This window comes from Lampetra fluviatilis, chromosome 7, assembly GCF_964198595.1.
Source record: "Lampetra fluviatilis chromosome 7, kcLamFluv1.1, whole genome shotgun sequence".
Taxonomy (NCBI): Eukaryota; Metazoa; Chordata; class Hyperoartia; order Petromyzontiformes; family Petromyzontidae; genus Lampetra; species Lampetra fluviatilis.
In genome coordinates, this window is record NC_136281.1 from 16252424 (window position 1) to 16268687 (window position 16264).

Here is a 16264-nt window from a genome sequence, read left to right on the forward strand (position 1 = left end):
CCGATGGGATGAAATGCCATCGGTTTGAGGATGAGGCCATCCTCAAACTCCACCATGGGCTACGTGGGGTCCCCAACTAAAAATAGTCGACTTGATTTGGAGATAAATGCTACAACCCTGTTCTTCCGTGTTCCACCTCGTGCGGTCATAGCGTTTGGCGTGACAGTATTATATCGCGTTTAACTGTAGGATTCCACGCCGGTGGCTTAAATATGATAGCAATGCAAGCATTCTTGTTTGCAGAGTTTAACGACAGGTGAAGTCGCACCTCCGATTGGCACGGTTGGTGACCTATCGTGCGAAAGAAGTTCATGTGACGAGCACAAAATGTTTTAATGTGGCCAAGTGGCTCAGGGGTCTAATGCCATGTCAGAGCACTGAGCGTGTAGCACTAAAATCCCGGGTTTGAATCTGGGCAGTCGCTTGTGATTAAACCATGTTTGCAAGTGTGTCGAGCTGATGGTCGCAGCCCAGTTACCACCGACTGCACAAAACGATCATCAGATCGGGTTTTCACTTAATTCGATTTATACCAGCAATATGTGAATAACATTTTCCATTTCACTTAACACGTGATAATGATTCTTTGCTAGGCAAAGCCCAAATAACAGACGCACGCATGCATGTGTGCCTCCTGTGGAGATAAGGAGCTAACTGACGTGGCTTCAGAAGCAATTCCGTGACATTTCTGAATGGAAATTTCATCTCAAAATGGTACCTATAGCAACAACTGTAATACTTTCAGTCGCGGGAGTTATACATTTGTATGACCAGACCATTTTTGCCCATAGCAGAACCACCGATGACTTCCTTACCAGGCGACACAAATCACCAGGTGCTGCTCTTTTCGTGACCATGAGAATCCACCTGGCTGGATATTGAATGCAGTCTCATAAGCACGAGCCCAAATGCACAAGTAACACACAGCCTGGTTAATTGCACAGCTCAGTTGTGCATCTACTACTGGAGGAGGGCTTTCGTCCACGGCATACGGGGACGCGGGGGTTCCTTGACCATACTTCACCAAGCTGGTGAGTGCGGGCTTGGTAAAAGCGGCGAGCAAAGACACGGGATCACAAACATACAGCGCAACAAAGGGCAGTGTTGCTTAACGATAATTAACCACCAGACGACGTTGCAAGTCGGTGCACACGCAGCTCGACGGGCAATAAACACGCGGCAGGCGTAGCAGCCACACGCGCGCACGGAGAGCGCATTCTTTGGTACGCTGCCCCGACGGCAGGAACTATGCGCCAAACGCTTTCACAAAACGCCTTTCAGGCGTGCATCACGCGACCGGCATGTGCTACGGGGCGGGGGCGGTAGTACGCGCGCGGTGCCGTCCTCCCCGCCGTACGGTCAGGGCAGGGCCACTGGGCCACGGCAGCTGCCTCGGGGGCGCGTTCCACCTCGTGGCAGCCCCACGTCGGCGCTGACGAGCCAGACCGGGGAGGGGGGGGGCGGCTTCGCCGACACAAACACCCGTCTGGAGCGAGAGGCGGGGACGGCGGGGGTGGCGGTGGGCGGCTTGGCAGGCAGGGAGGATGGGAGGCAGCGGTCGCCGGGCCCAGGGACGGATTAATGCAGCGGGTTAAGTGGTAAAAAAATAGTCAAGGGAAGGAAATACATCTGCAAGGAGGGGGCCCATCCGACAACCATACTGGCCCCCCGTAAAATGTAACGTCGACCCGGCAGGGCTGTGCAGGGACAGCAGCGTTCTCCACCCCAGCAGCTCCCCAAAGTTGTGCTGCCTCGGGGTGGCAGCGTGAGTGCCGTCTACACCGACAGAAAGTCCCGGTATCCAAGTGCCACTAAAGCCACGTGCATCGTGACTGAGCTGCATTTGCGATGCGATTGTAACGGTGAAAAAAATTTGCAGTGGCATTGACCTGGGAGGCATCACATTTCGGTTCACTTTCGGGGAGGAATAAGAAAAAAACGTTTGGAGCTGCTGGAGTCGTTTGCGTAAGACTCAAACGCATACAACGCAATAGAAATGTGCGATGCACTGTACGAGCAAATACTTGCGCAAAATACCAGACGGCCGGCAAATAAACAAGACGTGCTGTACACGTGTAACCCCTTTAGTACGTGTATGCACAGATATAAAGTATACAACGTTCTCCTTTTTCCAGCGTGGTTAGGCTTGAGACAAGCGCTATGAGCAATCACACACCGAGAAATCTGTGACACACGAGTGGGTGGCGGTGCAGAGAACACCACACCTACCCACCTTTGATCCCTAGGGCTTGTGTTGACTCATCTAAAAAGGAATTAATTTTTAACACCAAACTAACCCTAAGGGTCACCAATTCAGGAACATCAACAAACACTGCACTAAAAGTCACCGACAGTGCAACGGCTACAACTCAAATCAGAGTCCATGTGATTTATTGGGGTATTCTTACCGCCATGGCACCAACCTCTAAATACAGACAAGGTCAAAGATCCCCCCATATAGCCTTAACAGGCTGTTAGCGAGCACCTATGAAGGCCAGAATGGCACGAGAAGGGGTGCGTGGCCAGCACCACGCCTGGCCGCCTTTGTCTCCGTAGTGGTGATGTTTACACACCGCACCAGGTACTCAGTTGATGTTGAGTTGACTTAGGGGAGGCCCAAGACCGATTCAGAAAATCGTCACTGGTGTTGGCCGTGAGTGGGAATCGAACTCGGGTCGCCGGCTTCATAGCGCGGTGCGCAAAGCGCTACCCCACCACTCCCCACCAAATAGAGAAAAATACAAAGTTCCCCGGTATAGCCTTTAACATACATTTTGGGAAAGTAATGTTAGCGACCAAATACACACACATACACATGTGCACACATCAGCTCATACCTACACACACACACGCACACACATGCACACACTTGCAGGTGATAGGCGGTGGCGTCCCTTCTTCAGACATGGGATTGGGTTGACTGAAGGCTGGAGATAAAAGGAGCTGGGATTCTTTGACTGCAATCATCCTCTCGCCCAGCGGCAAGTAACCGACAAACCAGACCGTTAATCTCGCCTCCGCTCTGCCACATTCCTCCGTGACAGCCTGAATTCCAAGCGCCCGCTACAAGTGTGGCTGCGTGTGCGTGTACGTGACTCCAGGACGTTTTTTCACGCCATAAACAAACCGCTTCCACCCCTTCTCCTTGTCCGAACAGCCTTTATTTATTTATCCCGTGTTTTTTTTTTCTCGTGACGCACGTCAGCGCGTCAGACGGGTTAGTGTCTCTCTGATGGCCGCATTCCCCGGGTGTCTTTACCACCTGTCCATTCCTGCCCAAACAAGCAGAGGACGGTTTGAGTCCAGCGTAAAGAGCCTCGCTAATCGTGCAGCGAGCATCAGGCAGCGGCACGGGGGTCTGTGTCTTTGGCGGGGTAGGGGGGCGGGGGGGTTGCTCCCAACAAGCCCCTCCACAAGTCCAAGGTCATCTCATAAAAGCGACTCTCTCAATGCCCCTTTCCTCACCCTAGCCCTCAGCGCTAACACGGGAACGTTAGCAGGCGAGTGTGGCGTTCTATCGAGTGGACGCTAATGTGTCTGCTGACCCCTGCGTGCGTAAGAGATGCCGAGCCGGTACTTTGCACGAGTAGGCCGCTGTGTCCTGTGGCCATGTGAAATTTCGAATGGGGAAAAAATGACCGCAGCTTCTAATTTAATACAACGGAGCGATATTGGGTTACTGTGCAAACACGCACGTTCGAGTTGAAAAGGTACGGTGAGAAAAATAAGCCCGCCAGTGAATGGTCAAAGAAATGGTGCGACCTTTACCCAGCGTCAAACTCGGAAGTTATCTCTCGAGGCTGTGTCAACAAAGCAGCGGTATACGAGACTTGCAATGCGTGCATCTCAATGTTCACGAACTTATCGTGCTCAGCAAGCAGGGGCTATCCACTATTGGATGAAGGCCTCCACCTCATCGTCATCCACATAATTGGGCGCCACGGTAGCGAGATGTTAACTTCCTTACCTGGTATACAGGAGGTCGTGAGTTTGATCTCGGCCCTGACGCCTATATATTTGGAGGTTACATATTCTCCCCGTGGTCGTGTGGATTTTTCTCCGGGTCCTCCGGTTTTTCCCTCCACATTTAGAAACATGCGTTTAGAGTATTTGGCTACTGCTATAAATTTGCACATGAAAAGCCACTTCTCGTTGGCCTATCATAGGTGGATAGCTCAGTAGTCTGTAACCTGGTAAAATAAAATGTTTAGTTTCCTCCCTCTGCCGGTCAGTGACATTTCTAAGCGAGCTTCTCATAATGCAGAATAATACATTAAAAACATTAGAGGGCAAACAAACCACACGAGCAAATGTGGGCTTCGAAAACATTTCTGTACCAATGACCACACACATACTATCAATCAGATTCTGAAAAATACTCATGAATACCAAATACCATTGCCGTACCTATATAGACTTTCGAAAAGGCATTGACGAAGTATAAATAAACGCAGTCATCCAAGCTCTCACAAAACAAGGTCTAAATAATATATATTAAGAATTCACTTAAACCATTTACAAAAACGAGCTACACTGGGATTACATTAAATACCAAAATACATCTTAAACAGGAAATCAGACAAGGAGACCCCCGCTTTTTTCAAGTTATTTACTGCGATGTTAGAAGATTTTTCCAACCAGTAGGTTGGAAAAAAAGAAATATCAACGCAAATGGGAAAAAACATCTTCAAGTTGTTGATGACAGCCACCATAATCTCAAATGGAAAGAAACTAGAGAAAATGATAGCACACTTTCATGAAGGAGGCTGGAAAGTTTGGCTCAACATAAACGTAAGCCAAAAACACACAAGGCCACGTACAACAAGTTCACTCAAACAATTGGAGATGGCCCGTTGGAGGGACACGGCTGTAAAACGCATCAGAGTTAATGGAGGACACTCGCCAGAAAAGTAAACGTCGTCCAAAGTGAAACGTCGACAAAGCAGCCCTCGCTTCCCAGGGAAGGCGCTCGAACCCCGGCTGGCTGAGAGCGACAGTAGCAGTGACAACTGCTGCCTGCAGGTTCCACGTGCACACCGGGTGTTTAATGGTCCTTGAAAATATGCTGCTTTCAAGTGACATTTAAGATTAACGACTAATTTGTTGTGAACGTTTTTAATTCTGACGAAGGAAGGAAAAGCATGCACGCAAGGGCACATTATTTTCGGTCGGCCAAAAAAACTCATTTTTTATCGCCGCACGATATTTTTCTGACAGTAAATTACTGTGACTGGGTCAGAGGTCACCTGGCGTTATATGTGGTGCGGCCTAATTGGTGTTCAATACGTACTGCGAGAGGCCGTTTCACCAGACGGGCCAGGGAGAGCGAGACAACAGCCTTGTCAGCGGGTACATAAATTACGTCAGGCGCTGCTGACCACACTTAATAAACTTCCAAGACTCCGCTGCGCAAATTACTTCCTACGCTCTTCCCCACTCGCAAAGTTGAAGCGCTCGTCACAAAATTAGTTTGGGGGGGGGGTGGGTTACGAGCAGGAAAATACTCTGAGATTTGAAAATGCCACGTGTCTATTTAAATTGTGTTAAAAGTTAAATGAAAACCGAGGAGTAATTATAATGAGCTCCGTGTTTGACCCAAAAAAGTCCACACAACAATTCTCATAATTGCTCCCTCTTCCATTCCCTGACAAGGGCTTGCCAAGGTAGGTGGACAGAGCCGGGCGGCGGTGGTGACTGCACGTCTGTAATCCAGCACCCCTTCTGTACGATAGAGTGTTGCCCCCCACCCTTGCACGAGAGGTATTGTAACCGTGCGCTCTGCTTTCCACCCACACATGTAACACTTAATACATATTCACATCCGTGTATGTGGATTGCGCAGCAGCGGGTGTGAAATGCAGTTTGCAGGGATGGACGCTCTATAAGACAGCACAAATAAGGTGTGGGGTGTAGTGCGTGAATAGAACGGTTGATGGACAGTTAAAGTGACGCGTCTAGGCCGCTGTTCCGACACCGCAGCTTGCAGGTCAATGTTACAGCGCGTGCCGAGGGGCCAGCAACCTGGCGTCACGGCACGAGCTCGTCCGCTGAGCGCCTGGGCATGAAATAATCACCGCTCACTCGTAAGGAGAAATTCCGGAGCGCTGGGCTTGGCAAACCACGGGGGGGGGGGGGGGGCCTTCACCTTAGAAATAACTCCACACTGAACGGTGATTCAATAAGGTCAAGGGTCACCCCTGACCGTAAAATAAAGAACGCTCCAAACTACGCTCCCTCGGGCCCATTAAAATCGCACTCAGATTAGCGCGTGGCTTCATTTTTTTGTTGTTGTTGCCACTCGTCGTGCGAGGCCGATGCGCAACGTGGAAGGCGAGGTTCCGTCATTGTTAATGCGCTCGCAGTGCGAGGAAGGGGGGATTGCAAAATGAGCTTGTATAAACCTTCGAGATACGTTAATTTATCAAAATGCATCTCATAAATCCGAGGCGTGACCTGAATAATGGCAGCGGTGTTTTCCGGGTGGCTGCCACTACCCACGAATAAGTGGCTGAACGCAAACGAAGATGAATGGGGGGAAATTATCCCGAGTGCGGAATGGGCTGCAGCATAAGACAGCTGCGCCTCCTAGTGGCCAGGGTCTGTCATTTGCATCGTTCGTTTGAAAGCAGCTTTTTTGTCCGAACTCTTGCTATGAAGAAGGACCATTGCCTGAAACGTCATACATTATACAGGCTGTTTTTCATTTTAGGGCAGTGTTATTGACGAATGTGTTGAGTTTTAGAAATGTGTGCTTTTGCACCAATGCCAACACGGGATCACAATGTTTTGCTTTCAATTTATGCATGCTGAACTTCTTTCGCATCGTACGTAGTCAACCGTGCTAATCGAAGGTGCTAGTAGGTTAGAACATCTGGGATGCTGCAGAGGTAAATATACCTCAAAATAAGTTGTCCCCAGATTGTCACAAACCTTGTATGAGGTGTGTCTAGTTGCATCGTAGACCTCTCCCCGCTCCCAATGCTTCAAAGAAGCATCTCTACGTACAACTACCCACAAGTCCTTAGGACTCTATGAATATATTCTGACGCAAGAGAGCTGCATTCACCTATTTCAGGAGTTGCATTGTAAATGATGAACTAATGCGAAGTTATTAGCCTCACCTTCGTAGCAAGCGCCTTCCTCTCAGTGTCAACGCCGCTCCCATCGATTCATTCAACGCAAGTAGAACCAAGCTTCAGCGCCCAAACATGCAGAGCCAGATAGGACGCCGTGGTGACAAGATGTTAGCTACCTCGCCTGGTATACAGGAGGTCGTGGGTTCCATCTCGGCCCCGACGCCTGTATATTTGAAGTTTGCATGTTCTCCCCGTGGTAGCGTAGATTTTTCTCCAGGTCCTCCGTTTTTTTTCCTCCACATTTAGAAGCATACGTTGAGAGTATTTGGCTGCTAGAAGTTTCCACATGATGATAAGCCACTTCGTTGAGCTATCATTTGTGGCCAGGACATTTCTGAGAAAGAGCTATATAGCTCAGTTGGCCTTACTTGATAAATAAAATCGTTTTTGGTTCTAGTTTTAATAGAACAAGGGCCTTGCCAATGTACACGAGATACATAGGTTATCCGTATATGGAAAGGCTTGTGAGGAATCGGCGGTGAGGCCGCAAGGAAACGAATGAGTGAAACTAACAAGCTCTACAGCGATGACGCATGCCTGGGACATCTATCACAACAATGATGACAGTGTATATGAGAATGGCAATGATGATGGAGGTCAGTGTTGGTGCTTGGAGTTGCTCCCATTGTCTGGAATTCCCTAACTCTGAAACTAAAAACTAGAACTATTTTTTATTTTGGCAGGTGAGGCCCACTAAGCTATACAGCTCTTTTTCAGAAGCGACCTGGCCACAAATGATAGCTCAACAAAGTGGCTTGTCACGTGGAAATACTCTAAAAGCATGTTTCTAAATGTGGAGGGAATAACCGGAGGACCCGGAGAATAAACCACACGACCACAGGGAGAACATGCAAACTTCAAAAATAAAGGTGTCAGGGTTAGGATCAAACTCACGACCTCCTGTATACAAGGCGAGGTAGTTAATATCTCTCCACCGTGGCATCCCAACTGCATTGCCTGAGACCCATCTGCTTTTCAGGTTCCATATCATGTTCTCTTTTGTATATAACTATATCTCTCTCTCTCTTTATAATGTATCCTCATGCGTACTTGAATAATATTGTCTTAATGCCCTCTGGCCTGTACGATTCTACCTATCTATCCCGGCACTAAAATGCATACCCAAAACCACTTCTCTTGAAACTCTCCAGAAGTACGCGTTTCATCCTATTTGTACAGCGTCTTGAAATGCGGTCGCAATCAGATGCTTTTTCAATCCAAATAATATTTTACTGCATCAAACTTGGCAACCCTTTAACCGCAGACTGATTTTCCAAAAAAATATAGCATGATAAAAACGTGTCTTGTTCTAACAAAACTTATATAAAGCGATAGGATTAGCTTTGAAAATCGATACGCAGTAAAAAGTTTCGGAAGATTGGCAACCTATCACTTAAATGAATAGGGTTTGCGAGTATGCTGCATCGCTTAAGTGCAGGCCTCACCGGCTTTGGGTGCAGGCTGTGGGCGCCCTCCAGGCTGGGTCCTGGGCCTCCTCTTGTCACGTGGAATGGGTACGGGGGCCCATGGCCTGGGTGCCGGCGTGTCCAGCACACCGCCCATGCCACCCCTCGCACCGCTGTCCCCACCGCCACCGGCACGCGCAGCTGCAGGCCGAGAAACAACCACACACAGTGAGAAAAAAAATCACTTTGCGCAGAGGCAAATTGTCTAAATTATAAATATTGCTATGCATAATCGTTAATACCTTGATATTGAATGTATTGGGAATTTCCAACTGCATGTCGGGCACAATAATGTCAAAACCACAATTTTTATTCAAATATTCCTACTCTATATACGTGTGTGTGTGCCTCCGAGGCCCAACTAAAATCAATGATGAATGTGGTCAGGGTTTTTTTTATGGAAGTGAAAACCTGTTCACGCTCAGGCATTTGTGCTATAACTGGAGGAATGGTTAATATTACGCGTGTGTAGGTCTCGTGTAAAATATGTGCGTGTTAATTGTCACTTCATCACCAACACCATTCCCACCAGCCATTCTCGATGCACTGCTGGATGAGGGACTGCCAGGCTGTCACTACAAACTCTTAACCCTTGGACCGATTTCACCATCCACCTGCCTCTGTGCTCATCTCCTCTGGCATGAAAAATAGGCAACAACTCATGTGACCTTCACATTTTATGACAGCATCAGGGGTCAGTGACAGACAGATGAAGGCAAGGGCAGGCATCACAAGCCTCACAGAAATTATGAAGATGTTTTTTTTCAATGTTTAACAATCAGCATGCACTACTCGCACTGCAAAATGTAAGTTACTATTCAACAGAGTTGTCCTTACTCGAGACATAATGAATCTCGGCGAATGGTCCAACGGTTGCCTGGGATGAAAGGATCTGAACTATTGCTTTAAAGATACAACCCCAAAGAACAAATGGCGTTTTTTTATTGTAGATATGTGGCGAGGTAGGGTGCCCAGCAGGAGCTGAGATTTGTTCAGGAGGAAAAAAATAAGATTCGAAAATTAGGGTCCGGAAAATCACGATGGCGCTCTAGTGACATTGTGTAACCCCATGTCCTTTGTAATGATTCAACTGGCAACTTTGATAAACTCGTAAATTATTAAATTGGGTAAAAATTACGTCGCGACATCGCCCCCCTAATGGCAGACCATACTGATCTGTGAAACAGCTAAATCACGTTGTACCATAAGAATGGCGCGAATATCAAACGTACCCAGGATTTATATTCTTTGGGTCTTTTGGTAAAGTCACGTAGATAGGTTCAAATTCATACAAATAAAATGATACATTTTTCATAAAAAATTAATATTTTATTTTTTATTAATTTGAACCTATCTACGTGAAACACCCAAAGAATACTAATTCCTGCAGTCACGAAAGCTTTAAGTCAAGATGTACCCATGATTTGATTGTGATTTGAATATTTGGTCTGTATTCCCACTAAATAAAGCCAAAACTCATGTCGGAAAGTCCATCACACACACCCAAGATCAGAGCAATATGCACTCAATTAATGGAAGAAGCATCCTTTGACAGAAGTTAATTTGTAGAATGCAACTGACCTTATTTTATCTTATTTCTACAGAGTGCCTTCACTCAAGGCGCTTTTAAATCTGGTGCACCTCCCTTCAAGTGAAGTGGAGTCAAATGATTTAACTCTTATGTGTGGTCCACAAAGCATGCGGGTTAGCCCGTCTTGGCCCTGGCCTGTGTCTGCTAGTCGGCCACCGTGCCCACCGGGTGGCCTGGCAGGGCCCGCTGCGGCGCGGTCGCCCGAGGCCGACGGGTCGTCGTCGTCGGCGAGTGCCGGCCCGGCCTCGTCGCGTGGGGCCCGCGCGCCGCCGACGGGCGGCCGTGTCGGCCGTGTCGGCCCCACAGGCCCGGACGGCGGAGCGCGGGAGCAGAGGTCGGCATTCTCGGCGGGCGTCCCGGACGTCAACGGGGCGCCCACGCGTTTCGCTAGGGGGCCCGCGTGGCCACTTGGGGGGCCACTGTTGGCCACCGGCCAATAGGGGGCGCTCTCCGGCACGGCAGGCGGGGCCAGGGCGCGGCCCAGCAGGCGAGTCTGCAGGACAGAGAGACATTTGAGGTCAGAGCTATTTTTCGCGGAAAATGAAACTGCGAGTGGAAACGTCTTCCGAGCTTGATGAGGGTCTGCCGCTGAAATCATGCCTTCTGTAAATGTCTCTTTTCATGTGTGCAGTAATACCCTGTTCCCAATATTTATTTATTATTTTACTTGAGCTTACAGTATAATGAGCCAAACTGTCTTTTTCTTTGGAAACATCTGGAAATGATATACATTTTATTCTTTGTGGTTTGAGCTGCGTTTCATCCTTTATTTTTTCATCTAACAGCATGTGATGTTTGAATGATGTCAACTCCACTGGAAAATTGCTGTCTCTAGGGGTCCACCTTGTCAATGAGGCACTTTCACCGCAATGGTAATTCAGTATCCTGGGCAATAGCGCTTTTGAATAACCCAACTAATTCTGGTGATATAGCAACGCAAATAAATACGCAATATAAATTGATGTGCGCATTAACGCTATTTATATGGCACGCTTTTACTGCCAACACCATTTTCACTTCGAGTTAATGCACAAAACGCACGCTTGGGCACAAGTCAAAGCCGTTGCTGTTTTTTCCCTACACATTATTATCCTCGGCTCAATTCCAGCCCCCCCGCCCCCCCCCCCCCCACCAGATTCACAATTTTTTAAGGACAATTTTTAGAAAAGGTTCTATTTAAAGTTTCAACCCAACACCCCACAGCAACGCGCGCAGCGGCGATGCCAAAATCGGCACGGCGCGAGAGCCGCGCGCGGGTGCGTGGGGCGCGCGCGTGCGGCGGCTCTCAAATTACCGCCCAGGTTCAAACCGGTCGACGAGCGCGCTCGCCAAAACGCCAATCACCGCAAAGTGAAAGCGACGTCCCGGGGCAGACGTCTGCGCCGGGGAGATGGGAGTTGCGCGGCTCCAACCGCCGCCACCGTTTTGTTACAAGAGCTGGGTCCCCCCCCTACCCTACCTCCCCCCAGCACACCCCCCCCCCATCACCACAACCGCCCCTAAATCCGACATCGTTGCTGCAACCAATTTGCAGGGTAGGGTCACGCGAGGACAACGCGGCTTCTCGCTCGAGGCTTGCTGCGGCATGCGCAGCTGCCTCACGTTTCACCCCCTGCTCCCGCCCCCCACCACCCACTGCCGTCCCTCCCCCACCATAGGCCGTGAGCTGCCGACGGGGGAGCAGAGCGCTGCTAATTTAGCGGTGGCACCGGCCCGGGCCCGATACGTAATACCAATGCCAATCAAGGCGCTCGCCCCAGCAACGGTGACCTCTCGACTCAGGACCGCCGCTTCTTTTAGCGCAGCGCCAACACGCTTCTGATGAATGAACAAAGCTGTCATTTTTAAGTAAATGGGTTGATGGTTACAATAATTCAAACACTGCACTGTGTGTGTGTACAGCGTTTGTGTGTGTGTGTATAAAAAATATTTAATTCACTAGTGGCTTAATTAAACGAGGCACCCGGTTTCCTCTGCACACAAACACTCAAAAGAGGAATTGGTCTAACATCCCAATCAGCGCATTCATGAAATGAGTACCCAGCGAGACGATGAATTGTAAAATATTTATGCCATACATAAATATTCCCATCAGGGAAGGTTAAGGCGTGTAAAGTAAACATGGCTTACAGATGAAGCACAACTTAATGGATGCCGATATTTAGCGACGTCTACCTTGCAATTAAATGCATGCAGTGGGTTAATTCCTGGAAACATGAAGGAATGGACGTGAATAGAATGCATTCACAGCTAGAAATGCCACGTTATTTTATACTCCACACAATGAACACATGGTAGGGAAACCTTTTCCATGCATAATGACTGTAGAATAAATGAATGGGCATGAGCAGGACACACCTTTAGAAGGAACAATGGCCAATGGACGAGCCTGGTGATGGAATGGCAGCCCAAGGACTGAGCGTGCCCGAGAGGAAGGCCGACACAGAAATGGAGTGCTGCGATCCGCTCATGTACAGGAACGAGATTGTGGGATTGCAGGCCCATGTAGGACGGTGATGACAAAGAGAGGGCCTTCATCAAGCAGTGAATAGATTCACGGCTGATGAGGACTATAAAGGTAAACACAGATCGCAATGCTCAAAACATTGTAGATCTCGCAAAACGGAACAATAAGCAGCGTCCCCAGGGTTTCTTTCGCAGCCCGAGTTTTAAACTCGCGTTGCATTTTTTTTTTACAGCGTGCACAACGCTGACACCACGGCTTGTCAAGGCACAGAATGCTCGATTTCACAACCGTCTGGGCATGAAACGTGCATCCATCACGTGCAACACGCCTCCCGCGTGCCACTATATTTCACGTCAAGAGTCTGTCACCATCTGTCAAATTGACAAATTAAAATCCTCGCCAGCATCTCCCCTCCGCTCTCTCATTCGTTTATTTCCTTTGTTCTTAAACTGAAACTCAAATTCAACGTCCCGTGGGATCAGAAAATGCATCTGTTCCTATCGAGGAAGAAATATCCCCTCGGTGCATGAAAAAAAACTCGAGTTCAGGAGTGAACTGAAATGCCCTGCACTTGTAATCAGACTGTGGGTAAAGGTCGTTCAGTGGCTCAGAGGCCTAATGTCCACATCGTGGTACTGACCCAGAATCTCCGAGAGCCTGCGCTCACAGGGATAATGGGATATAAACAATATTCTCACTGTACAATGCTGTACAATGTTGGGCGGAGCAACGGTGCAGTGGTTCGCACAGCGCATGCTGTGAGCCCAGCGACCCAAGTTTGAATCCCAGCCACGGCTAACGCAAGTGGCGAGAGACATCTGAATCTTGCTCATCCCCATCTCCACGCCAACCCACAATGCCCAGCGAGGTGAGGCTTGGTCAAACCCCCATGACTCAGACGGCTTGGGGAGGCTTTCATCCAGCAGTGCATTGACAGACGGCTGATAATTACGATTGTATTTGACAGTGAGCACAGTTAGCAATGACTGCACAACAAAACTCATCATGAAGCTTATTTCTTTGACTGATATTAGCACCACAATTAGCATGTGAATTATAAAGTAAATATTGCAAACATTATTGCATCATTGTTGTTATGTCCGTGGGTAGGTCAGTCAAATACTACTTAACATTCTAAAATCGTATGTGACTGCTAGAACCAGGACTGCTTTTGTAAATCGCATTTGCATTTCAGCTGCGCAGCCTGGCAAACGAAACAAGTAATTATCGACAGGGTAATCACCACCACTCAGCAGGTTTGGCTCACAGGGTGGAGTCATAGAACACTCCACCATAAACCTACAGTATATATGCAGACTAGACAGCCTCGCAGCCGACACACTGGCATGTGTCGAGAGATCGCGGATCATATCCCACGAATGTCATGACCGGTACGACTCATGATCAACGCACACCACCTGCTGAAAAATGAATAGAAATCTGGAATCTTGCAAACCACTCATTTGTTTGTGTGGCTAAAGAGCGCCATCTGTATTTTGTGGTAAGAGAGACCCTCAAAGGATGCCAAGCACATCCCCGCCGTGTCTGTCACTTCCAGGTTATTGTACAGTGACACGTGGTTCTTTTGTGTGGGGGGGGGACTGAAATGGAAAAATAAAATGCTACGTACGCATATACCGACAGCACGATTGTAAATTACATGAGTAGCATGAAAGTCTTCAAAATAAAAACGATAACCGATTTTTAAAAATAACATTAGTGAGCCAACAGGTCACCTCACTGACAGTCACTGCTGACCTGTAACTCAACGTGCTGCTGGTGCTGCCTCTCCAGTCCAGAGATGCGCTGCACAAGCTGCTCCTGCAGCTGCTCCTGTAGCCGCAGCACTCGCTGCTGCTGCTGCTGCTGCTGCTCGTCCTCCTCTGGACGCCGCCTGATCAGGTCCGGCCCCACGTCCCGCTCTCGCGCCCGCGCCAACTCCCGTGCCAGACCGGACACCAACTCCGTCACGCCAGCCACCTTCACCTCCAGGTCACTCTGAGCCTGGCCAACACACCGGTGCACACGGATGTCGGGCACCGCTTTATCAGACGGAAACATTCCGTTATGTAATCCCTGTAGACGGCCTGGTGAAATTGTGCTGGATACCTGGGCACAATAACCAGGAAATGGGGGGTACTACTGTCTTTATTTTTTTGCTGTTGTATGTATGTATGCTGTACTTCTTTTGCACAATAACGTAGTCAACCGTGCAAATCGGAAGTGCTTTTCGCTTCACACCAAATTTTGTAATCACTTCCACAAGCCTCTTTTGAATCAAACGAGGGAAAACACCTTTTACCTGCCCCACAGAGTTTAATTGATTACATTATCAGAGTTTAAATATGCTGAATTAAGTGAAAGACCAAATATTATATCACGTCTTGTATTTTTTTTTTAACAATGGATGGGAAACTTAGGTTCTCAATGGTGCCAGCTCAGTGCTCTGCCATGACACGAGCCATCTGAGCCACTTGAACCAAATCCTGGCAAGCTGCCACTTGAGTATTGAACGTACCGACCACCCACACACCTGGCCACTTTCAACGGCACCTTACCGGTACAATATTTTACAACGATCGCAGGCGCTCGGTGCCGTCGGGCGCTGACCTTGAGTACGGGAGCAGCAGCGGCGAGGGCCGCGGCCGTGGCAGCAGCCGCCGAAGCGGCCGTGATGGCGGCGGCCTCCTGGTGCTGCTGCCGCCCCTGAGCGGCAGCGTCGCTCACGGCGGCCGGAGCCGACGCAAACGAGTCCAGTAGACGGACGCGCACCTTCCTGCGTGCGCCACCGGCTGGCGCACGCCTACACCGCGGCGCGTGGGGAGAACAGAGAGACACGACGAGATGCCTTCACCGGAACACTCAAGACAACCGCCACAAACGCAGCTGACTCAGGACAGAGTAGGCCTGGAACTCGGCTAATCTGGAAAAGACTTGGAACAGATGTTTGTTGCGTATTTACGTATACCACATTCTTGAGCCCAACCGGGACACGTGGCAAACTGGTAGTCCTTCCCTCCATCAGCTCTGCCAACCTTTACACAACCATACCCACTCAATCACCACAATACTGCTCATAGGTCCTTTTGCCAAGCTGGTCCACTACTCCATAGCTCCTCTCTTTGCCCACATCGTGCTTTGAGTATGAGGACAGAGAGCTCGTAATGAAAGCCAGATTTTTTGCGAATTCTTCAGAGCGCCTGGACACCCTTTCTGAAAACAGGACTCTGGGAGCTTTATCTAAATAATCAATGGTCGACAGTGTGCATACATAACAATCGCATATGGATTTCATGCTTCACTCACCTCTGACCGATGATTGTTCTTGCAGCTTGTTTCTCACCAGCAACATGGCGAGACACGACGATGCTGTCATCTACACAGAGAACATAATCACCATGATAATAATCACCACCATCCCCTTTCAATCCACCACTGGGTGAATTCCATACGGACATCTCCCTTCCACTGTCTTCTGCCGCTGTGATCCGCTTGTGCCCTGCATTTCATCTTTCAGTGAGTAATCCCCCATCATGGGTGTTTCCTCTATTGATGGTCACCCCTTTGGCGGTTTGGTTTGATTTCATGTAATGTTTGAGATCCT

The 16264-nt window shown here is 48.8% G+C and overlaps 1 protein-coding gene across 5 annotated transcripts in view; it reads right to left on the reverse strand.

The window, feature by feature from the left end:
* KIAA0586 (KIAA0586 ortholog) overlaps window positions 1-16264 on the reverse strand; it is a 187923-nt gene that overhangs the window by 163473 nt on the left and 8186 nt on the right. For all 5 annotated transcript variants that reach the window (XM_078858668.1, XM_078858670.1, XM_078858671.1 and 2 more), the window contains exons 5-9: window positions 15967-16036; window positions 15271-15463; window positions 14419-14664; window positions 10359-10686; window positions 8582-8743 (exon numbers count right to left, since the gene is read on the reverse strand). In XM_078858668.1, the coding sequence (XP_078714794.1) occupies window positions 8582-8743; window positions 10359-10686; window positions 14419-14664; window positions 15271-15463; window positions 15967-16036 (999 nt within the window). The remainder of the gene's footprint in view (window positions 1-8581; window positions 8744-10358; window positions 10687-14418; window positions 14665-15270; window positions 15464-15966; window positions 16037-16264) is intronic.